The sequence below is a fragment of the Sorex fumeus genome, unplaced genomic scaffold (genome assembly GCF_029834395.1).
Source record: "Sorex fumeus unplaced genomic scaffold, SorFum_2.1 ptg000044l, whole genome shotgun sequence".
Lineage (NCBI taxonomy): Eukaryota > Metazoa > Chordata > Mammalia > Eulipotyphla > Soricidae > Sorex > Sorex fumeus.
The window spans coordinates 39,416,676-39,440,891 of NW_026606101.1; the positions used below are offsets into that span (position 1 = coordinate 39,416,676).

The 24,216-nt window shown below is 41.8% G+C and overlaps 1 protein-coding gene across 1 annotated transcript in view; it reads left to right on the plus strand.

Annotated features, from left to right (window-relative positions):
- Window positions 1-6,010: 6,010 nt before the first annotated feature.
- The window catches only part of CFAP61 (cilia and flagella associated protein 61), a 402,292-nt gene continuing 384,086 nt past the window's right edge, over window positions 6,011-24,216 (plus strand). The window contains exons 1-5 of the mRNA XM_056121438.1: window positions 6,011-6,153; window positions 15,221-15,371; window positions 20,816-20,892; window positions 21,756-21,823; window positions 22,019-22,145. Coding sequence (XP_055977413.1) covers window positions 6,011-6,153; window positions 15,221-15,371; window positions 20,816-20,892; window positions 21,756-21,823; window positions 22,019-22,145 — 566 coding nt within the window. The remainder of the gene's footprint in view (window positions 6,154-15,220; window positions 15,372-20,815; window positions 20,893-21,755; window positions 21,824-22,018; window positions 22,146-24,216) is intronic.

The following is a 24,216-nucleotide window of genomic DNA, read 5'->3' on the forward strand; positions in this document are numbered from 1 at the left end:
CATTTGTGGGGAGAGATTTGGGCCACACCCAGCTGTGCTCAGGGCTTAATCCTGACTCTGCGTTCATGGAATTTTATGTGGTACCAGGGGTGAAACCGGAGTTGACCATGCAAGGCAAATGCCTTAACCCTTGTTCTATCTCTCAAATATTAACAATTAATCTTTACTAGTTTGTTAAGAGTGGCGTTAGAGTTAAAACATGAAAATCAATTTATGTTGCAGCTTGGTCATGAAAAATCTCAGAAAGGAAGTGCTTTCACAACATTTAAACTTGAATACAATTTGATTAAATCTTACTTGTTTATGTAAAGGGATCTGCATATCCCAAAAGATATTGATTGACACTTTGGTCATCAACAAAATAGAGATACACAGGAAAGCCATGAAGTGCCATGCAAACATTGCCAGGCTCTGTTGATTTCCTTTGCTTGGCATCTCTGCAGTGGGAGAGGACTTTACAGACTTCTTGATAGCCACTATTGTGAATTCTGAGAATATTGATGCTCAATAAATAATATTTATAATATTGACTAGTACACGCTACTCTCAGTATTCTGTATTTTAACAACTCATTTATGCAGCTCTCTGAGATTGCATAACTCTTTGAGGTTATTTATTATTTCTTATTTATAGGAAAGAAAACCTTAGGAACAGAGTTCAGATAATTTACCCAAAACCACATAGCCTTGTCTTTACAAGTGATAGAATTTGGGTCCCATTGCTGGTACCTAATTTCACAGCATCTATCTTGAGCATGGTTCGTATTAGTCACCTTATGGTAGTTGTGTTTTCACGCTGCTGAGAAAGCGCACACAGGTGACCTTGCTACAATAGGGTTGGTGACTAATCAAGTTTAAAGGAGTTTTTAATGATATCTGAAAATGTAGGAAAAAAATTGGCCCCACATTTCCACAGTGCAAAATTTGCCTGGGAGCCAGGGTTCCACCGTTCACCAGAGTCACTTTGTTACCAGGTCTTTGGAGACAGTGGCTGTGTAGCACACATGAGGTGAAGGGTCCCCAACCACTTTGTCCTCTTAGAGGAGAGAAAGTTAGGTTTGTTAGGACTTGAGAATTCTCTGGGCTATAGTAATATCTATGTTATCCCCCTGTTTAATTTCCCCCCTTTAAGTTAATTAATTGGCATTTTCAACTATTTTATCACTTTCTTTCAACTTGAATGACCGAGGGTCATCTCCAAGAGACGAGTTTGCATACAGGGCACTGAAGAAAGTATAGTTACTCTATGAGGTTCAAGTTGATATGAGTTCATCAGATAAAGGCTGGTTGACACACCATCTTCCTGTATTTTCTTACACAATCTTTCCCCTCAAACCCTTAACACCTGAAGATTAAGAGAAGTCAGATAGTAATTACATCATTTGGATTACATCATTTGAGCACCAGTGGACCATGAGGACAGAGGATCGCTTACCATGAGCCAGCCCACAGAACACTTTGACAGTGTGAAGTGTGTAGATGGGCTGTACTAGATGTCCAGAGCTGTTCCTGACAAGATGTATGTCCTGAGATAAGGAACTTTATCTCAAGGACCTCAGTTTCTTATTCTGACAAAAGAGAAATGGGTTTAAAGATGTATCAGACACGGGAGTATGGTGCTGCCAGTAGGTCAATCTGTACCCGTGCGGCGAGTGCATCAGTAGCCTGATGGCGCCATCAGAATTCCAGATACCCCAAAATTGCTGCTGTGCCTTTGGCCAGAGCCCAAAAACTTGGGGTAAAGTTTGCCAAGAAAGAAAACAGCCAAAAGTTAGGTATGTGGGAGACACACCCACAAACCACCTCCTGCTCAGCTATATAATTGGAGGCATGGCCTCTCTGGTTCCTGATTGAACTGCTTAACGGCCATGATCCCAGAGACTCAGAAACAAATCTTGAAACCCAACAGCTTTTGGCAGAAATGTGTCTGGTCCCTGCAGTAGGTTACCGGCGCTGGGCCAACCCAGGTGGGAATAGGTTTCATGCCTTGGCCTGTTCCCCCTGGCGACCCAGTGACCGCCATCCTCCAGAGGCCACTGGACAGTCAGGTTTGGGCCCACAGTGACGAGACACGTGGGGCCTCACGGGATGGGGGAGGAGCCAGCCCGTTCCTCCCCACCCCAATGAGATCCCGCCCATGAACCGCCTCTCTGGCTCCTGATCAAGCTGCTTAACGGCCATGATCTCAGAGACTCAGAAACGAATCTCGGAACCCAACGGCTTTTGGCAGAAATTCGTCCGGACCCTGCAGTAGGTTACTGTCGCTGGGCCACCCCAGGGGGGAAAGGGTGCTGTCCTTCTGCCTGCTCCCCCTTGGCGGCTCAGTGGCCACCATTCACCAGAGGCCATTGGACAGTCAGGTTTGGACCCGCAGTGACAAGACACGTGAGGCCTCACGGGATGGGGGTGGAGCCGGCCCTTTCCTCCCCATCCCAATGAAACCCCGAGTTGCCGCCCATGAACAGCCTCTCTGGCTCTTGATCAAGCCATTTACTGCCATGATCCCAGAGACTCAGAAACAAATCTTGAAACCCAGCGGCTTTTGGCAGAAATGCGTCTGGTCCCTGCAGTAGGTTACCGGCGCTGGGCCAACCCAGGTGGGAATAGGCTTCATGCCTTGGCCTGTTCCCCCTGGCGGCCCGGTGGCTGCCATCCTCCAGAGGCCACTGGACAATCAGGTTTGGGCCTGCAGTGATGAGACACGCAGGGCCTCACAGGATGGGGGTGGAGCCGGCCCTTTCCTTCCTGTCCCAATGAGACCCCAAATCGCCGCCCATGAATGGCCTTTCTGGCTCCTGATCAAGCTACTAAGCAGCCATGATCCCAGAGACTCAGGAACAAATCTCAGAACCCAGCAGGTTTTGGCAGAAATGCCTCCAGATTCAAGTGTTAAAATTTCAGAATTTTAAAATCGCGTGGCCACTACTGCAGCCACATGATATCATATGTTATTCATAACCAGCAATAGAAAACAAATTGTATACTGTTGCCTTTTCAGCAGATCTGAGTGTTGAGGTAAAATCCCAAATAATAATGGTGGGTCTGGTGTCAAACTATTGAATGTAATAAAAATAGCAAGAGAGTAATGTGGAAATCATCTGCCCCACAGGTAGGGGAAGGGTGTGAAATGGGGTTTTTGGTGGTGGAGAATGGGCACTGGTGAAGGTACGGGTGTTTCATTGTATGACCGAGACTTAAACCCAAAAGCTTTGTAACTGCTCTCATGGTGATTAAATAAAATTATATATATATATATTAAAAAAAAAGACAAGAAGAGAGACTGGCTAAAAGTTGCGAGTTCAGGGACACTTGTCTTGAATATGATCCCAGATTTCACATAGGGAGCCCCTCACAGCCCTAGCACCTCAGTCTGTGAACTGATAGCCTCAGTACAGCTAGGCTCCAGCACTGAACTGTTGATAGTTGGCTGAGTATCACCACACGTGGACCCAGGCCCCTGAGTACTAGATTGGGAGACACCACACCCAAAAAATTTAGAGAGGCAATGAATTAATGATGTTACTAAAAACTCAAAGTTAATAAGTTAAAAACTTAATAATGTAATAAACTTTTAAACTTCGGAATTTAATAGAATTTCAAAAATTAAGCTGTTTAAAGTGGGAGAGATGGTACAAGGGTTAAGGTTCCTGCCTTGCATGTGGCCAGCCCCTGCATCATCTGGGCTCCCAAACACAGATCTAGGAGTAACCCTGAGCACTGCTGGACATAGTCCAGAATAATTTAAAGAAAAGGAAAGAAAATCTTTTTCAGAGGCCAAAGTGATAGTACGTTTTGTAGGGTGCTTGCACGTGGCTGACCAGGGTTCAATCCCTGGCATCTTCTAGGACCCCCCCAAGCCCCACAAGGAGTTATTTCCTGAGTGCAGAGCCAGCAGTAATCTCTGAACACTGCCATGTATAGCCCAAAAAGGAAAAGGCAGAGATTTAATATTATTAGATATCTAAAGAAATTGTATTTTTGCCCTGTAAAATTGATATCACTTATTATAAGTTGACAATTCATAGTATTCTAGATATGGATCCAGAATTTAAAATCCCTCCTTAGCAAAAAGATGAACTCAAGAATCTTTGTTGTGAGAGATACCTCCTCACCCCATGCCTGTCTGACTTCATCTGGGGCACCTCAGGTAAGGTCACCACCTGCCCCAACAGCGTCGGCAGCCAAAAACCTCCAGAACCCAATCACTGCCATGCTCATGGCCAATCTTCACAGGCTGGGGATGAGCCCCTCATGGATGAGAATGAATTCACTGAAAAACCCAGGTATGTGGGGTTTGTGACTGAAATCTCTAGGCTTGCACCATCAAGAATAGGTGCCCCCCCCCTCCATCTTCCTGTGCTTCCCAGTGCCAGGCAGTTAGGGCCACAAACTGCCTCTGGGCCACATATAAGCTCATTAATACCCGTGATCCAGAGACTCACAAATAAATCTCAGAAGAGAGCAAAATGCTGCAGAGATGTCTCCAGAACCCCCAAATCATCATCCAGTTCTATCACTCTAGAGAAAATTTTAAAATTCCTGGAGCAATATCTCATACTCTATGCCACCAATGTACCAAGAGTAGCACACCACATTTGATGGGTTGTAAAGTAGAAAGCAACCAATCTTGATTGATATATATGCTCAATTTATAAGTGTGTTAAGTGATCTCTAATACAGGGGCTTAACAGCTCCAAAGATACAACAATTTTCACACACTTTCCTATAAGGAAAGCTTTTTGGATCATTCATAACAAGCAATACAAAATCGATAATTTAGGATCTGCCTTTGGGGCAGACTTGGGTGGTGGTGGGAAGGTACAATGATGCTGAGATTGGTGTTGGAATATTGAATATAATAAATTATTGTGAACAACTGTATAAAAATAAAATAAAAAAGATGTATCAGATACTATACAATACTCAAGTTCTTTGGTACTTTGAGAAAATAAAAATTATACAAGAACATATCCAACCAACAACAATAACAAAAATCCAAATGATGTAATTATATATTTTGTGTTTAAAAGAACACCATCACATGGTATAATTTCATATATTTGATGTCCAAAAATTAGCAAAGATAGAATACCTTTAATTACATTTGGAAGGGGGAATTAACCAGAGTGAGGTTATATAAAGCAGCCTTTCAGATACTAGAACTATTCTTATAGTTCTCAGAATCAATACAGTAGTGAAAAATTAATTTGTCTTTTTTCTTAGCTCACCGATACGTAATTGAATGTTCTTCCCTAGAAAGGGCGGGAGAAAGAAAAGGAAAAACACACACTCACAGATTAAAGTCACTTTTGTGGTCTGTTGGTTCTGTCAGCAGTGTTCCCAAAAGTTTTTTCCTGAGTATTAAACTCTCATGGTCACTGTCATTAGATTTCCCCTTTAACAGGGGTGTGGGAAAGACTGGGTTATACAAAGGAAGCAAATATTGCGAACTTCTCAGACTCTTTAATGGACATGAGCATCCCTCAGGAAGACTGTCATAAGTAGTATTTCCTGTATTTAATTGACCACGGAACTTTTGTTTTGTTTTGTTTTGTTTGGTCTCAAAATATCTCTTCAAACTGTTGCCCTTCAGGGCTTCAGTTTGGGGAACTGTTTGGAACGTGGGCAGCAGCTGTGAGTAATTTCCATTTAGCTCTTGACCACATCCCATGGTGACTGATTAAATTTGAGGAAACTGAATCAGTAAATCATTTCGTTCAATGGGTGTCCATTCTATTGTTGGAATACCTTTGTTATAATCAAAGATTACGGTTGCAGAAATTTCTAGACAAATGAATTCTCAGAAACATAATTTTCTTGGGGAGAAACCTGTCAACTGGATTGGGGTCACATTTGTTGCAGCCAGCCCCAGAGGAAAGGCACCCCAGGAACTGTCTAATACCTCTGCATGGAAGTGCAATAATGTTCAACTTTGTAAATATGGTGACCGAATGAGCTTGACATCTTGGATAAACTGGACTGTTTTCTCTCTTTTTAGGACAGGATAAAAAATGTCAGTTCTCACTTCTCCAAGAGGAAAGGTAGAAGTGGTTCATTGCCGAAGAACAGAATCTCAGGATATTTGTTGTATCCAAAAGCTTATTAGAAAATTTACCCAGAAGCTTTTTGGGAAGCTTAACATCATCTATCTTCTGTAAGTACATGGATAAGGAGACTAAGGAACAAATTTTATCAAATTTTATCAATTTTACCACATTACAGGAAAGAATTCTGTTACTTTGTACTTAGGAGACCTATGGCAAGAAAATAGAAGAAAAACAGTCATAAGAACAGTTGATTTGAAAAGATTTCTTCTGGGTTTTGGATTCAGAAAAACTTGAGTTCAATCTCAACTTCCTTGCCCATTGATAGAGACATGGGTCAAATTAATGATAATTACCCACTTGTTTTGAGAACTTATTTTCTGCCATGCTCTGTGCTTTGGAAATATTTAATATTCTGACACTTCTTGGAGGTAGCTACCACCGTGAGGAAATGAGTGCCTGCCCTGGATCAAGTTGTTGGCAAGTGATAAAGCCTGGATTTGCTCTTAAGCATACTAAATTTTAAATTGTCTTATTGTAATATTTCATCTGAAAGTGTGTAAACCAATCAATAACTTTGATTCTGAAAGGTAACTCTACTGCCTCCAGTAAGGAATCAGTTATTGTGTCTGAAAGGTAACTCTGCTGCTTTAAAGAATCAGTAATTACTCTTAGAACATCAAGATTTATTTTTTCCTTGACTTCTGCTTGGTATGCTGTATTATGGAAGTGAGAGCTTAGTTTTCACCTCAATATGTTTATAATTGTCATCACTCCCACCTCTTAAGTTCCAGTGCTATCCTCCCACCAAAAAGACTGCTTTGTCCAGCCCCTCAGAGTATATGAATTAGTTCTTGTCTCTTGCCAGTTTGTTTTATTAATTTACACCCTGTATAGGAGTGAAACTATTTGATAGTTATTCTTCACTTCTTTCACATAGCATAGCCACCTTAATTTCTATTAATTTTATGCCAATAACTATGGTTTCATTTTCTAGTAGTTGTATTCCATTGAATAGATAAAACAATAAATAGAAAAGTCCATGTATATATTTAGGGGATATTAGATAGTTAGATGGATTCCATAGATATTTAGATTGATTCCATATTTTTACAATTGTGAATAAAGATTCCACGATTATAGGGCTATAAGTTTCCTTTTGAATGAATGTTTTTATATCTATCAGAAAAATGCCTAGGAATAATATTGCTGGATCATTGGGGTTTCCATTTTTATTTTTTAGGCAGTTTCTATCCTATTTTTATAGCAACTAAACCGGTGTACTTTCCCCATTAACAGTGTACCAGAGTTCCTTCTACTCCGCAACATTGTCATTGAAGTTTTCAATATTTTTGCCATAGGCCATTCTAACGTATTATATACAATGTGAATGTGAATTCACACAGGTGAATGTTAGGCTCATGGGATGCTAGGAATCAAACCTGCACCTTTTGCATGCAGATCAACAGTCCATTGACCTATCTTTACTCTCTGTCTTATTTTAAGAAATATCTATTCAGGACTTTTGTCCATTTTATTATATTGGATTGCTTTTTTTGAGAGTGTGAGCTCTTTTCATATTTTGGATTTAAACCTCTTGTCAAATGTATGATATGCAAATATATTCTTCCAATTTTAAGGTTACCTTTTTATTTTTTTGGCAATTTCTTTATCTTTGTAATAGCTTCTTAATTTAATGTAGCCCATTTGTTTATTCTTGCTTTTGTTTTCCTTGTCATTGGAATTAAGTTTTGAAATACATCTCTGATGTTGAGGTCCTGAATTGCATCACCTCTTTTCTTTTTTTAATGTTCTTTATGGTTTTAGATCTAATATCTAAGTCTATAGTATATTTGAGTAAATTTTTGTCTATGTTATTCCGGATCACGATCATGACCATCCTGTTGTTCGTCGATTGCCTCGAGCAGGCCCCAGTAACGTCTCCTTCGTCCTAGCCCTGAGATTTTTTTAAAAAGTGCGATATTCAAGGCTTTTCAGGGTTAGGAGAACGAGACCCATCATTGTTACTGGTATTTGGCATATTGGGTACGCCACGGGGAGTTTGCCAGACTCTGCCATGTGAGCAGGTTACATTAGGTAGCCTGCCAGTTGTTCTGGATATTAAGAAAAAAGTTTTCAAGTTTTTACCACTCAATATGAAGTTAAGTGTGGTTTCATCATACAGTCTTTTTATGTTGATATGTTTCTTTTAGTTCTAATTTACTGAGAATTTTTGTCATAAATGGGTGTTGAGTTTGGTTAAGGACTTTTAAACACTACTGATACTGGGTTTTTTTCTTGTTCTTTTTATTGACTGTAGTGTTACATTAATTATATATGTTGAACCATCTGTGCAAATTGGAAATGTATCCCACTTAATGGTAATGACTGATCATCCTGATATATATTTTTTAATTTTCTCTCTCTCTCTCTGTCTCTCTCTCTGTCTCTCTCTCTCTCTGTCTCTCTGTCTCTGTCTCTGTCTCTCTCTCTCTCTCTCTCTCTCTCTCTCTCTCTCTCCCCCCCCCCTTTTGGGCATTGTGGTTTGCAATATTGATACTGAAATATTATCAAGAATATCCCTTCCCTACTTTTAACCCTGGATCTTGTCCAGCGTTATCATTCCCAGCTATTATTGTCATAGCGGTTTCTTCCCTATATTACCTACCCTCGGCCCCACACACCCTTGTGGTTAGTTCCAACCATTGACAGTTCTCTTAACCCCTGTTTCCCCAAGCCATGGATATTATTCTTCTACTACATTTTTACATACTACAGGTGAATGTAGTCATTCTATATCTGTCCCTTTCCTTCTGACTCATTTCACTCAGCATGAAACTCCCTATGTCCATCTATTTGAGTCAAATTTCATTACCTCATTTTTCCAGAGAGCTGCATAGTATTCCATTGTGTAGATGTGCTGTAGTTCCTTTATCCATTTGTCTAGTCTTGGGCACTCAGGTTGTTTCCAGATTCTGGCTATTGTGAATAGTGCTGCAATGAACATAGGAGTGCAGATGGTGTTTCTGCTGTGTGTTTTTGGGCCCCCAGGGTAGATTCCCAGAAGTGGTACTGCTGGGTCAAATGGGAACTCAATTTCTAGTTTTTTGAGAAACGTCTCTATTGTTTTCTAAAAAGGCTGGACCAGTCGGCATTCTCACCAACAATGAAGGAGAGTCCCTTTTTACACATATCCACCCCAACACTGGTTGCTTTTTTTTTTTTAAGATATGATATCTCATTGTTGCTTCGATCTGCATCTCCCTGATGATTAGTGATGAAGAGCATTTTTTCATGTGCCCTTTGGCCATTTGAATGTCTTATTTGAGAACGTTTCTGTTCATTTCGTCACCCCATTTTCCTATGGTATTTGATGTAATTTTTGATATTAACCCCTTATCAGAAGGGTGTTTGGTGAATATACTTTCTCATTCCATAAGCTGTCTTTGTATCCTGGTCACTGTTTCTTTTGATCATCCTGGTATCTTTTTGGATTTAGCTTACCAGATTTTATTGTTAATTTTTGCCTTTACATTCTTCAGAGATAGTCTATGGTATTGTTTTTTGTATCTGTTTTTTTTTCTTTTTTCTTTTTGGGCCACATCCAGGGATGCTCAGGGTTACTCCTGGTTCTGCACTCAGGAATTACTCCTGGCAGTGCTTGGGGGACCATATGGGATGAAAAGCAAATGCCCTACTAGCTGCACTATCTCTCCAGCCCCTTGTGTCTCTTTATTTTATTTTATTTTATTTTTGCTTTTTGGGTCACACCTGGCGATGCTCAAGGGTTACTCCTGGCTCTGCACTCAGGAATTACTCAGTGCTCAGGGGACCATATGGGATGGTGGGAATTGAACCCGGGTCGGCTGTGTGCAAGGCAAACGCCCTACCTGCTGTGCTATCACTCCAGTCCCTGTGTCTCTGTTTTTTGGTGTGTGTTTGTTTTCCGGTTTGGGAATTAGAGTGACATTGGCTTCACATTTGTTTGGGTGGGATTCTCCCTCTGATTTTTTGGAAGAGTTTGAGTAGGATAGATTTTGTATATTTTGCAGAATTTGTTGGTTAAGTATTAAGTCCTAAACTCTGGTTTTTAGGAAAACTTTTCTTTTTCTTTCTTTTTTTTTTTTTTGACTTTTTGGGTCATACCCAGTGATGTTTAGGGGTTACTCCTGGCTCTGCACTCAGGAATTATTCTGACGGTCTCTGGGGGCCCTATGGGATGCTGGGGGGTTGAACCCTGGCTGACTGCATGCAAGGCGAATGCCCTACCCACTGTATTATTGCTGTGGCCCGTCTTATGGAAACTTTTGATTACTGTTTCAGTTTCTCTTCTTGTGATTTTTGTGATTCACCTATGTATTTCTTCCTGGACCACACTTGGAAGGGCGACAAAAATGAATGGCAGAATCAAACTCAAAGACTTCGAGTACTTTTTTTTACTTTTTAATTCCTGTTATTGTATAACCATGAGTTATACACCATTACAAAACTGTTCATGATTAGGTTTAAAGACTTCAACTATTTTTTAAAATTTTTTAAAAAAATTTTTATTAGTGAATCACTGTGAGGTACCATTACAGACTTACAATCTTTTGTGCTTGCGTTTCAGTCATACAATGATCGAGTATCCATTCCTCCATCAGTGCCCATTTTCCACCACCAGTGGTCCCAGAGCCCCTCCCACCACTCCCACCCCGTCCCCTCCACCCCACCCTGCCTGTGTCAGGACATGCCCTTTTGCGCTCTCTCTCTCTCTCTCTCTCTCTCTCTCTCTCTCTCTCTCTCTCTCTCTCTCTCTCTCCTTTTGGGTGTTGTGGTTTGCAATAGAGTTATTAAGTGGCCATCATGTTCGGTCTATAGTCTGCCTTCAGCCCGCATCTCCCATCCCAAGCGGGCCCTCCTCGCACCCTTTACTTGGTGATTCCTTCTCTGTCTGAGCTGCCCTTTCCCCCAGCATGTGAGGCCACCTTCTAAGCTGTGGAGCAATCCTACTGCTACTTATTTCTACTATTCTTGGGTAAAGACTTCAACTATTAAGTCAGACAAAGCTCTACTTTTTTTTTTTTTTTTTTTTTTTGCTTTTTGGGCCACACCCAGCGATTCACAGGGGTTACTCCTGGCTCTGCACTCAGGAGTTACTCCTGGCGGTGCTCAGGGGACCATATGGGATACTGGGAATCGACCCCGGGTCGGCCGCATGCAAGGCAAACGCCCTACCTGCTGTGCTATCTCTCCAGCCCCAAAGCTCTATATTTTCAATTAAGAACTAATTCCATTTGATCTCATTGCTGGTTAGCTCAGTTACAGATACAGGCCATAAAAATCTCACCATAAAAATCTGCAGAATTTCAGGAGAGAAAATGAAGAGATGGAACAGCAGATGTGTGGGAAAAGGGCTGAAAGAACTGGCAAGTTCCAGATGTCGCAGTGAAGAAGTCCGTGCGTGTGGAGGGGTGGGGAAACCACAGCCGGCTGTGGCTCAGTGTGCAGTGGCACAAAGGGAGCACGGACCCTTTGTCACTCCTGCTGCTGAACAAAGCAGAAAACAGGGACACTGTTTGGCCAAGATTCCCATCAAATATAGTTAAATGAAATGAGTTATGGCTGTGCTTGGAAAATTTCCTAAACCAATTGAATAAATGAGACATTACTCTAATGAAGACTCTGATTTCTATTGCTGGATAACAATCTTTGGACTTTAATCTATTTTGTGTGAAATATATACACATGTGTGCCTAAGTAGACCTCTTTTGGTTTAGATGGGCTCATTAAAGTGAATCATTTAAAATCCGTCCCTGAAAGCAGCTTCTCCCTTTGTCTTGGTCCTCCTCCCCTTTCTTTGTGCTCACCAGGGCTTCTTATCTCTCCTATAGAGGAGTTAATGACTAGAAGGTAATAAGAAGTGGAAATTATACATTCAAAAGGATGATGCTACAAATGTTCGATTTTTGTTGTCAGTCATTTGGAACTTGCCGTGTATTTTCCCATAGAAATAAAGTTATTTGTGACTGACTTCCCAGGCCAGTGCACAAAAGCCCATTTAATATAGAATGTCTGTGTGTTATAGTCCTGTACTAACTGTACTATAGAATTCAACCACCATCCACAGTTCCCATGAATAACTGCATTTCAAATTCAAATTGGGTTTCCAGGAACACTTTTCCCTTGCTTCCCCAAGGGGGTGGGGGCTTCCAGGCCTCAGCCCTTGCCCTCTTCCCCCCCCCCACCCCCCACTGCCATCATTACTGACTTGTATGGGATCCTGTGCTCCTGGTAAATTGTCATCTGATTTTAGAATAAGGTCTCAGAATGAAACTCAGGCCAGGGTGCTGGCATCTTGTGACAGGAACCCAAAGAACCAGGAGCTGGAAGGAGCAACTTCAGAAGTAGAATGAGGGGCTTCAGGGACTCAGATAATAGAAGTTGGGGGAATAGATCTTCATGCTACTAAGTCCTTTGTGTTGTTACTGTATTCTATACTCAGGGCCAAGGTCAACTGGCTGCAGTGTTTGGGCAGTGCCATGGGCCAGCTGCACCAGGTGGAGTCCCCTGTGCTTGAGATGTAGTCTTCAGCTTAAAATGTAATTTTCATTTCCTTGATTGAAACCTACTCAGACCTAAAGTTGGAGGGAAAAGATTCAAAAGTTCCTTAAAGAAAAAATGAAGGCAGAAGTTACCATTGTCCTTATTAATTTCTCCTAGAGAAAAGATGGCATCCAACCAAAGAAGAAGGACGGTCAAGAAAAGCATGTATGAGCAAGCACATACAAACATACAAAAAAAAAATGCAAGGATTGGGATTTCCTTGGAAAGGTGCCAACAGACAGGCATAGCACATTTCCAAAAGTTTTGCACAACTTTGATTTTCCAAGGGCTCTGTGTGTGTGTGTGTGTGTGTGTGTGCACGCGCGTGCACACATGCATGATTATGGGAGAACACATTGGGTGGTGCTCAGGTGGTGCTTCAGGCTTTGTGATCAAGGATCACTCCTGGCAGGGCTCTGGGGATCATATGTGGTGTTAAGGATCCTGTCAGCTGCATGCAAGGCAAATGTCCTACCCTCTCTACTATCACTCCAGTTCATGTTTCAAATACTGTATTTTTATTTTTATGGTTATTTTCTACTTTATATTAAGGGGTGCTTGTTTTCCATGTACCATAGCAACGTAGAGTTCTCATTAAAATATTTAAGTCATAGTAAATTGATTTAAAGAAAAAAGTAAGTACAGGAAGTACATGATTCCTCCAGCTTCATCCAAAGTGATCCCCAAGCACTGAGCCCAGAGCAGTTCCTGGAACTGTTGGGTGTGACCTCAATGTCTATGTATATCTATCTATATATGTATGTGCTTGTTTATACATGCTACTAAGAAGCACGCATATATCTTTCTATTTTCTCGGCTGTTCTTCTCCTTTGGTTGGATTCCATCTTTTCTCCTAGTCCCATTAATAAGGACAATGGTAATTTCTGCCTCCATTTTTTTGAGCAACTTTTGAATCTTTTCCCTCCAGTTTAAGGTCTTAGTAGGTTTCAATCAACTAAGGAAATGAAAATTACATTTTAAGCTGAAGACTACATCTCAATATCCAAATAATGATTTTTATAGTAAACTTTATTGTGTCTCTAAGTCATAGCTCATTTGACAAAGTGGCAGTTAGGATTATTCATCAAGATGTCTCTTGACCAGAATAAGAGTCAGTAGAAACATTTCTTCTCTTAACTTTATTAACTCGCTGGGTTGCCCCTGTAGGGCCTTCATTTCTGTGATTCTATTAGCTAATGTTTTAAATGCCCAATTTCTATAAGAATCAATGAATCCAGGCCCCTGCCCCCAGAGTTTAGAAAACAGATCAAGAATGCTAGGAGGTGAAGGTAAACTCTTAGATTAGCTGCTGTGTGTGAGGGAGCAATGTACCCTTGTATCCAGGACCTTTCTGTCTGGGCCCTGACAGCTCCATTGACAGTGGCCTTCTCAGCCCCCGACCGTGGTCTATCCTGATTGTCCACGGTTACGTCAACCCAGAAGAAATGCTGACATGGAGACAAAGGAGAAAATGTAACCAAATATGGCATTTTAAAGGGAAAGATATTAAGTACTGATGATAACTATAACACCTTTCCTATGAAATGTAATTTCTTTTTTGAGGGGTCAGAGACTCTCTTGAAGTGATGCTCAGTAGGCCTGGAGGCCTCTCTGTGATTCTCAGCTCCCCGGTCTGTGGCTCGAGGAAAGATCCCGGGGATGCAGTGCTGCTCAGGCCCAGTGGCTCAGGGATTAACCATCCACCCCAGCATGCTCACACCTGAAGCAAGCAATGTGCTGTTGGTGATCAGATGAGCACATATCTTTTTTTTTATTTTGCTTTTTTAAAATTTATTTATTTTGAATACCCATCCCTCCACCAGTGCCCATTTACCACCACCACGGATCCCAGTATCCCTCCCATCCCCCATTCTCCCCATCGCACCCTGCCTCTGTGGCAGGGTATTCCCCTCTGTTCTCTCTCACCTTTTGGGTGTTGTGGTTTGCAAAAGAGCTAAGTCTTATTTTCAGGAAGAAATGTTGGATGATTTACTTTCCATAGATCACTTTGTATATAGGAAGATGTTGCGCAGCTGCTTATGCGGCCGCACGGTTTGGAAACAATGTCCTGGTTACCTGCATGCAGGCTCATGGTCATTGGGGTTCCATCTGGAGAAGGTGGGATACAGCACCTACCCCATCTGGGACCAGATGAGCACATATCTTGCCTGAACTTTAATCCCTGTGTTATCTCCCCAGAACTGTAATTTTTTTCCTTTTTTGTTTTGTTTTTGGACCACACCCAGTGGTGCTCAAGGGTTCTGTACCCAGGAATCAGTACTTCCAGTGCCCAGGGGGCCATATGGGATGCTGGGGATCAAATCCAGGTTGGCTGCATACAAGAATACCCTACCCACTATACTATCACTCTGACCCTCTGAAATGTAATTTTCAATAAAAATTTAGTTTGTATCACCAGATGTTCTGAAATGTCTACTCTCAGCATTGCTGGCATTTTATTCCCATCTTTTCTGAAGGTCATATTCCTGTGTGGTAGATGCTGAGCTCTGCTAATCAAAGGAGGTGGGCATGGGTTCATCTTCTCACTTCTGGTTCTCTTACTTGTTTGTACATTTTTAATCATTTTCACAGGGAAAAGGCAAACCTTGCCATTACCCTCCATAATGACAGAGAGGAGATCATGGCCCACGCCATCTTTGTGGACTATCCGAACTGGAATGTCGCCCAGCAGGACAACTGGGTGTCTGTGTTCCGGGAGCTCGACTCCGATATTCCGTGCACAGTGAGTCACCCTGCAACATGCTTTTTTTTTAAAATTTTTTTTTATTTTTTTATTTTTTATTTTTATTTTTTATTTCTTTATTGAATCACCGTGGGAAAGGTTACAAAGCTTTCAGGTTTAGGTCTCAGTCATGCAAATATCAAACACATTTCCCTTTACCAAAACTTATTTTTTACCATGAAGAACCCCAATAAAACCCCACCCCCCACCCCTCCCAGTCCCTGTGAGGCAGATGAATTCTAGTTAACACTCTATCTGCTTTGATTAGATTCATTGTTTCAATAAAAGATTCACCACTATTATTTAGAGTTTACCCCTCCCCCCCCAAATCAGACATGCTGAAAAAGCATTGTGAAGTGATTTGCTTTCTACAGCTGGGTTCAAGAATTAAATGTTGGTTTTGGATTTCTGCTATTTTACTTATTGAACCTGGAAGTATTTCTACTGAAAGTCAGATAGTTAAGAAATTGGTTTCTGTGCACTGGAGACGTGGCCGTGCTGGAGAGCCGCTAGTGGGGGGCAACTGGTGGCCTCGGTAGGGCATGAAGGGCGGACCGAAACGCCCCCCTTCCCATGAGGTTTTAGTCGCCCCCACTACCCCGGCTCATACCTGCTGTCCACAAGGCTCCCATGCGGCCGCCATCTTTCTTTCCAGAGAGGAGAAGGCGACTGGGGCAACACCCTTTCCCCTCTGGACAGACCTGATGGCCTGGATTAACGCATAGTCCATTCACTTTTCTGCTCCAAGCTGCCGGGTTCTGCATTAAGTCCTTGTGCTTCTGGGGCCGTGGCCGTGCTGGAGAGCCGCTCGCGGGGGGCAACTGGTGACCTCGGTAGGGCGTGAAGGACGGACCGGAACGCCCCCCTTCCCATGAGGTTTTAGTCGCCCCCACATCCCCGGCTCATACCTGCTGTCCACAAGGCTCCCATGCGGCCGCCATCTTTCTTTCCAGAGAGGAGAAGGCGACTGGGGCAACACCCTTTCCCCTCTGGACAGACCTGATGGCCTGGATCAACGCATAGTCCATTCACTTTTCTGCTCCAAGCTGCCGGGTTCTGCATTAAGTCCTTGTGCTTATGGGGCTGTGGCCATGCTGGAGAGCTGCTCGCGGGGGGCAACTGTTGACCTCAGTAGGACGTGAAGGACGGACCGGAACGTCCCCCTTCCCATGAGGTTTTAGTCGCCCCCACTCCCCCGGCTCATGCCTGCTGTCCACAAGGCTCCCATGTGGCCGCCATCTTTCTTTCCAGAGAGGAGAGGGCGAATGGGGCAACACCCTTTCCCCTCCGGACAGACCTGATGGCCTGGATCAACGCATAGTCCGTTCACTTTTCTGCTCCAAGCTGTCGGGTTCTGCATTAAGTCCTTGTGTTTCTGGGGCCGTGGCCGACCCTGCACCATGCTTACAAGCCTTCATTTCAAAAGGGAGTCTCGTGTTCAGAGGTATAGCTTTTCAGTTGTTAGACCCAGCAGTTCAGCAGCAAGCGTACAACATCATGATGAAATAAAGTTATTGGTGGTAGGAACAGGAAGCAGAAAAGGACAGTGAAAGCCAGATCAGTAAGCTACTGGCAAAGCCCAAGTCATGCTTTGTTGATGAAAAGTGAGAGCAAAGAATTAGTGGAGTGAGAACACGTGCTTTCTAGGTCACTACACAGCATTCTATGTCTCAGTGTATGAAGCCTTTGGTTTGCTTGGAGGGCACTTCACACCCACACATACACCTTCCATCATAATAACAATAAGGCCTCAGACGCGTTTCACTCTGATTTTCATAGTGGAATCGGACTAACTCGGTATCTTCTAGCTGTAGACACATGGCAAACTCTAGGCCGATGGAAGCCAAGGCAACAGTCTTCAAGGAATTGGGATCTTGGTCACTGGTGCCAGTCTGAGTTTTCCCTGCCCTTTGCTGTCCAGAACCAGTCCAGCATCTGGCCCAGCTGGGTAGAGAGCCAGAGACTGACTGGGAGCAGCAGGCTTGTCAGTTGGTGGAATTCAATAGTGTGTCCCCAGGGGCATGAATGAGTTGCGAGTGAGTTCACACCCCACAGTTGTTGCAAGTTCACACTCAGATCCGGCCAACATAATATTTAGCTTATTCACTTGGCTGCTAGATGGTGCCTTCCTCTTGTCATTTTTGCTCTCATCCCTGACATCCATAAACCTAGTTACTATTGTCACTGTCACTGACCTCCCATTGTTCATTGATTTGCTTGAGCAGGCCCAGTAATGTCTCCATTGTGACATTTGTTACTGTGTTTGGCATATCGAATACGTCACGGGTAGCTTGCCAGGCTTTGCCGTGCGGGCGAGATACTCTTGGTAGCTTGCCGGGCTCTCCAACAGGGGTGGAGGAATTGAACTCGGGTCGGCCATGTTGGCCGCTTGCAAGGCAAACACCCTACCCACTGTGCTAGTTACTACTATGAGGAAAATTACCTGAAACTTAGAAATAGGTCACAAAGGCTCTTCCAATTCAATACTTGTGGTACCTGTGATTGGATTTTTATTGTCACAGCTCTTGACAGTTGTAGGAACAGCTATTCACTTATAAATTTTCTTCCATTTGAGATATAAGTAGTTTATGTCTCCAGGAAGAGTTGGGGTTTATGTCCCAACAGGAGACTATTTTGTAACATATACAGCAATCCTACTCTAAGATTCCCTTATTGAATTAACTAAAGTGACCAGCTCATCAAGTGTAGTGAATCTTTGTTATCTCTCTAGTTGTCTCATCAAATGATGGGTTGAATGTATCAATCTCAGACATATTCATTTTATATTTGTATTCAGACCATGATTTTACCTTTTGGAAAATTATAAATTAATAACATCAATCATTAATTTTCCCTTTGTTTCCTTCTTTGTTCTTTTAAGCCATATACAACTATTAACTATTTGAAATGTGACTAGTCTGAATAAATATAAGATATAAACAAGACTGAAAATTGTAGAAAAATCAATGTAAAATATCTTACAATTTTATGTTGACTTTCTATTAAAATAATTTTAATATATTGGATGAAAGAAAATATGTAATAAAATTTTCACTGTTTATCTTTTTATTATATCTACTAGAAAATTTAAATTATGTAAGTGACTTCCATTTATGGCTTAAATTATTTTCCTTTGGGCAGCATAGGGAAAAAGAAATTTTACTTCTCCCCAGGATGCTTTCAACTGATTAAATTATTTTAATTTTAAAGCTAAAAATTAAATCTTCAAAAATAACATAGGTATACCTTGCCTTCCTAAAGTTTGAATGATGCCACCCTGTCTTTATGAAGAAACTACATTGGTGCCTATTTTTGCTATCCAAAAGAAAGTCATAGATTTCTAGTTTTATGAAAAAAGCAAAATGAACACTCGGTATTGTTTTTGCAGCAGATGTTCTGATGGTGCCCTGAGCCGGTGGCATTGCTGATGCCCTTCCCTGGCAACTGTACGATGCGGCTGTATATTCATCCCATCATTTCTGCTTTTACTTTGTGTTCATGTCATTTTATGTCTTGTTTGTTATCTGGTATAGTTTACTAGACTGACTTTTTAGTTTTGGGAATGCTAAAATATGTTTTTAATGTAATGGTAATTGCTCCTTCCCTTCATGCCATTTTTATTGACAAAAGGTTCCATAGAATTCCTTACTTTCCCACAGTAGGGGGAACCTGAATTCCTGGTGGGAGAAATAAAAATGGGATGTAAAAAGGACAAGAAATTAACCATGTATTCTTAGAGCTAGAATTTAAGTCCAGTATTAGGTAGGATTGTGGTGGAATTGATTAGATGGGCTTAATTATGGGAAGTGTTTACATCAGAACTGTTGTTATTCTTGTTATTTGGAATTTGAGGTTTCTGTAATTTACCTTTGAGAGTTTTTAGGCGGGTGAAACAAATACAAAATTCTTGTCTGCTTATCCATTTTATGTGGATAAGCATTCTTAAAGCAAACACTGTCAAGCCGAAGGGGAGGCCAAGGCTCGTGAGAGTCTAAAAAATTCCACGAAAACTAGAAATACGTACAGCACACCTGTTGTCCAGATTTAGGTGCACTCACACATTCACAAGTCAGCCACCTCATTTTTGCATCATTTCTAGAATCTGAAGTTTTTTCCATAGTCACTGAGATAGTCTGACATTCTATGAAACTCTGTATATACAAAACAGGTCTTCCCTATTTAGGCCAACTTCTTATTTAAAAAAAAAAACCAACAAAACAAGGAGTAATGGTACAAAACATTTTTTTGGAGGGGTGTGGGTGTGAATCCTTGGAGGCACTCAGAGCTTACTCAGGGATCACTCCTGACAGGCTTGGGGAATGATACAGGGTGCTGGGAATTGAACGCAGGTTGGTCACATGCAAAGCCAATGCCTTTCCTGCTGGAATGTCTCTCTAGACCTGATACAGATTTTTTTTAGAAACTTCAAATGGTCTTGGAGATAGTTCCAAGGGTTACTATCTTCCAAGGGTAGAGTGCTTTCCTCGTATCTGAAAGACCCCAAGTTCAACTCCTGTCACACTCTGCACCCCAGGGTGCAGTTCTGGTGCTCTCAGCACCAAGTCTTTGAACAGTGATTCCTCAGGCTTCCCTGCTGGGCTGAGTGTCACCAAGGGTGACATCTGAGTACACCCTGCCTCCAGAACTGCTGGGGAGACCTCCAAATACATAAAGAGCTCATGCTTGACTTGCATGCAGCCAACCTTGTTCAATCTCACACACCCCGTATGGTCCTTTGAGCACCTCCAGGAGTGAGGAGCTGAGAGCCAAGAGTAAGCCCTGAGCACCACAGGTGTGGCCCCAAAACAACAACAACAAAACTAATGAAGATCTGAGGAGTTAACGTGAAAGGCATTGTAGAATATTGCTACTTTGACGTTTCAGTTCCCAGGTTTTCTGCTATCCCCAGAGTAATATTTATTCTGACTCTGGGAATGTTGAACAAAACAAGTCATTGGATTCATAACGTGGCATCTGCCTTCCATCCTTGAGATTCATAAGAGAGCTTCTCCCTTGTGTCACTTGAATGGGGCAGCAGCTGCTGACTCAAGAGCCCTGGGAAAGGGCGATTGTCTTTCACTTGGCGTAGACACCCCGAGGGCGAGACCACTGAGTTAATAATCGATTTCACTCCCTGCAGGCACTTCCCTGCCCATGATTTCATTTCAAGGGCAGGGAAGGAAGGACTCAGTGTGTAGGACTCATTTATGATCTCTGATTCCTTGAATAATTCTGAGCTAAGAGGAAAGTAAGTGGCAAATAGGGTCATAGATTTGGCTCAGATGCTTGCCTGGGTAATGCTGCCACTTTAAACATCAAAGACCTTAGATCCATAGAGACCAGGCAGCATGTGTCAGTTGGTGACTGTCCCATTCCCATCCATTGGGATCCAACGGCCTGAGTACTGACTCAGCCCTTAATCATGCTCTGTTTTTCTTTGGCAGCCTCTGAACACCTTGTTCATGCACCTCTTTGTGGCTGTGGATGAGTATTCCAATGGCTGTTGCAAAGAAATGTTGCGGTGAGCAGCCATTTACACGTGTGTGTGTGTGTGTGTGTGTGTGTGTGTGGTGTGTTGTGTTGTTGGGGAGGGGAGGATATTGGCTATTGATAGTGACATTTCAGATAAGACATATTAATTATATGGGAAAAATTACAGGAAAGAAAATTATTTTTAAATGACATGAAATTGTCTGTGGTAGAAATTCTCTGTTGTCTGTTATTTATAACTATAAAAGCATTTATTGTGAATATCCGTGATAGTTCTGAAAGAAACAACCTATTTCTTTAAATGCATGCTCCCTTTAGTACATATCCTTTTAGCTGCGGTCATGTGAGGCTAACAGGCAGGGCAAGTCAGGAAGAAATGGCCTTGGAAGGAGGGGAAGCATTAAAGCATTACAGGATTGGATGTTCCTATAAACAGTTTTTCTTCAACATATCTTTAGAAATGTTTATTGTCATGACAGACCGCAGAAGCATCCTGAGTGATACGGCACACTGAAATATGATCGGTGGGGCTTCTGGGGCTCTGACGCCTGCAGACCTTAGGGGGTTGTGTGCTCAGCTTTCAAGTCATTTTGTAATGTCATACTGGACCATCTCGATGTCAGGTCAGAGGTTAAGACTGCAGAAATCTGGTGTACTGTGTGAATATGGCACCCTTTATTCATTTATTTTTCTAGTGCCATGGTATTGATAAGTAAAGAATTGTTTGGAATCCAAGGAAAAGTAAAGAAGAACAAGACTTGCTTTTGCAGAGGAGAAAAGAAACTCATGTCGATTCAGGGTCACTGCATTTAGTGATGGCATTGATGCCAGTAAGGTGCAGATAGTGGGATTGCTCTGTTATTAACAGCTAAACCTCTGCCTTTCCTTCACCAGGACTGTGTTTAAAGCAGTGCCAGAGTTGCACTTCATATTTCTCATCGTGCCCGCTTACATGAGCATAGGTAAGGTCTCTTCAGTCATCTGCTGTGCCCCATTGCTAACAGAAACATGAATGGCCTCCACATACTAAAGATAAAATGCACTTACTTAACTGTAACAATTCAAACAATTTACAATGGACACCGTATTTTCTTCTGAGGTTGTATTGTTATTTTCTGATAAAGTGAGATGGTATTTTTTTTGTCTCTGTGATGTAGGCTCAACTCTCATAAACGTGTTTGATCTAGTGGGGAATGTTCCAAGTCTGGCATTCGATGAGGATTTTTCTGTGCATATATGTCACAGGCACAATCACTACCCCCAGCTGCACATACGGAGAGCCAGGTAAGATGGGAGGAGTACCTTTGTTTCCACAGCTTTATCCAGACAACTACATTTCCATTTCTGACTGTAAATTATTTTAGTTCCAATCTACCATCCACCCTAAACTTGAAAACCCTGAGTCACCATTCTCAGTGGCAGGGTTTTCACGTAGAAAACCTGTCTACTTGGATGGTAGATTCATTGACTGAAATAGTGTTAGTTGGACAGGACAGAGATGGAAATACGGGCCCTCTCATACATGAGGAGAGCTTAAGATTAAAAAGATTGCTTATCTGACAGAAAGATTAAACAAGAAGTTATTGGGTCACTCTGTGTTACAGAGATATTCCTGATTGGGTTTCCGTCACAGGGTTTCAGCGCTGTCCCTCCACCAGCTTCCAGGTCCCTCCACAGGGTCTCCAGGTTCCTTCCCACCCTCTGGCCTGCTCTGTGCTGGACACTTTTGCTTCCCTTTTTAGGCTCTGTGCTTTGCAATATTGCCCTAAGAGGGTGTCATGCATATCACTTCAGCTCCTTTTAACACTCAGTCCTGGTCCAGAGTGACCATTTCCCGCTATCATGGTCTTACTGGAACCTTCCCTGACAAAAATATTTTGAAGTGAGAAAGCAGATGTGGAAAAAAGCAGAAAGCTGAATCAGGGAAATAAGGTAATTTGAATAGAAAAAGAGGCCATTGGATATGGAATTTTTTTTAAAAGATACACATCAGACATATAGAATTAAACTTCTAACCTAACTGATCATGGAGTGAAAAAAACAATTTACTAATAGCGAAAGAATAATATACCACAGTACGTTTACATATTCAACATATGGAATACTGAACATTATGCCAACAATATAAAGAGATTTCAATTTTTCTCTTCGTTTAGAATCTTTACTTTTTATTTTGAGATAGCACTACAGATTCTACAGATGTTGAAAGGATAAGAGAATACTACAAAAATTCTATGCCAGTGAATCCAACAGCCAATACTAGAAGATCCACTTCTGGGGATGGAAGATAGTACAGCAGGTAGAGCACTTGCCTTGCTCTAGGCTGACCCAGCTTTGATCCCCAGCACCCATATGGTCCTCCAAGCACTGCCAGAAATGATTCCTGACTGCAGAGCCAGAGTCAGCTCTGAGCAACACTAAGTGTGGCCCCAATAATAACTTAGATAATGTTATGCTAATAAACCAGAAGATGTAAAATGCACATTGGGAGAAAAGGTCTGCTCTGACTCAGGACTGTCTCCCAGCCTCCAAAATCCTCCATCCTTCAATCCTGAATTGCTTTTCTTTTATCCTTTGTTCATTTGGCTTTCAGTTCTACTGTCCTCAGGGTTTGGATCTTGGCTTTACCCCAAATTCGTTTCTTTAACTCTTCTCTACCAATCTGAACCACTCAGTCACCAATACCTTACTTTTAGTCACTAGAATTGGGCTTTGATCTTATCCTACCTTCAAGTGCAGAGTTGGATAGTGGGAATCTAATGGCAAAGAATAAAATATGTGAGAGATAAGTAATTGAAGGCGGTGGAATATTTGTTAGCCTTCAGAGAAGTTTGCTGATGGAAGAAAGCAAAGAGAGGGATGAAAACAATGTAACACGATTGTATTTTTCTTTTCCGGGTAGAGCATTTTCTTTGCATTCTCGGATCCATTTCTAAAAAAAAATATAACCATGGAATAGAATAAAATTCAGCTTTAAATTATTCACCTAATTTAGGAAAAGGAGAAATTCTTTATGGAAAGTATTTTTTCACTTTCTGTTCATAGTTAAAAATCAGATATTTTTTTTGTTTTTTTAATTTATTTTTTTGGTTTTGGGGCCACACTCGGTGATGCTCAGGGGTTATTCCTGGCTCTGCTCAGGAAATATTTCTGGTGGTGCTCAGAGAATCATAGATATGGAGTGCTGGGGATTCAACTGAGGTCAACCACATGCAAGGCAAGTACCCTATCTGCTGTACTATTTTTCCAGCCCCTACCAAATTATAATTTTATTTTTGTAAAGTTCTTTACAAAATAATAACATTTTGATAATAACACATATGCCAATACAAGCCAGATAAAATGGAAAAAAATA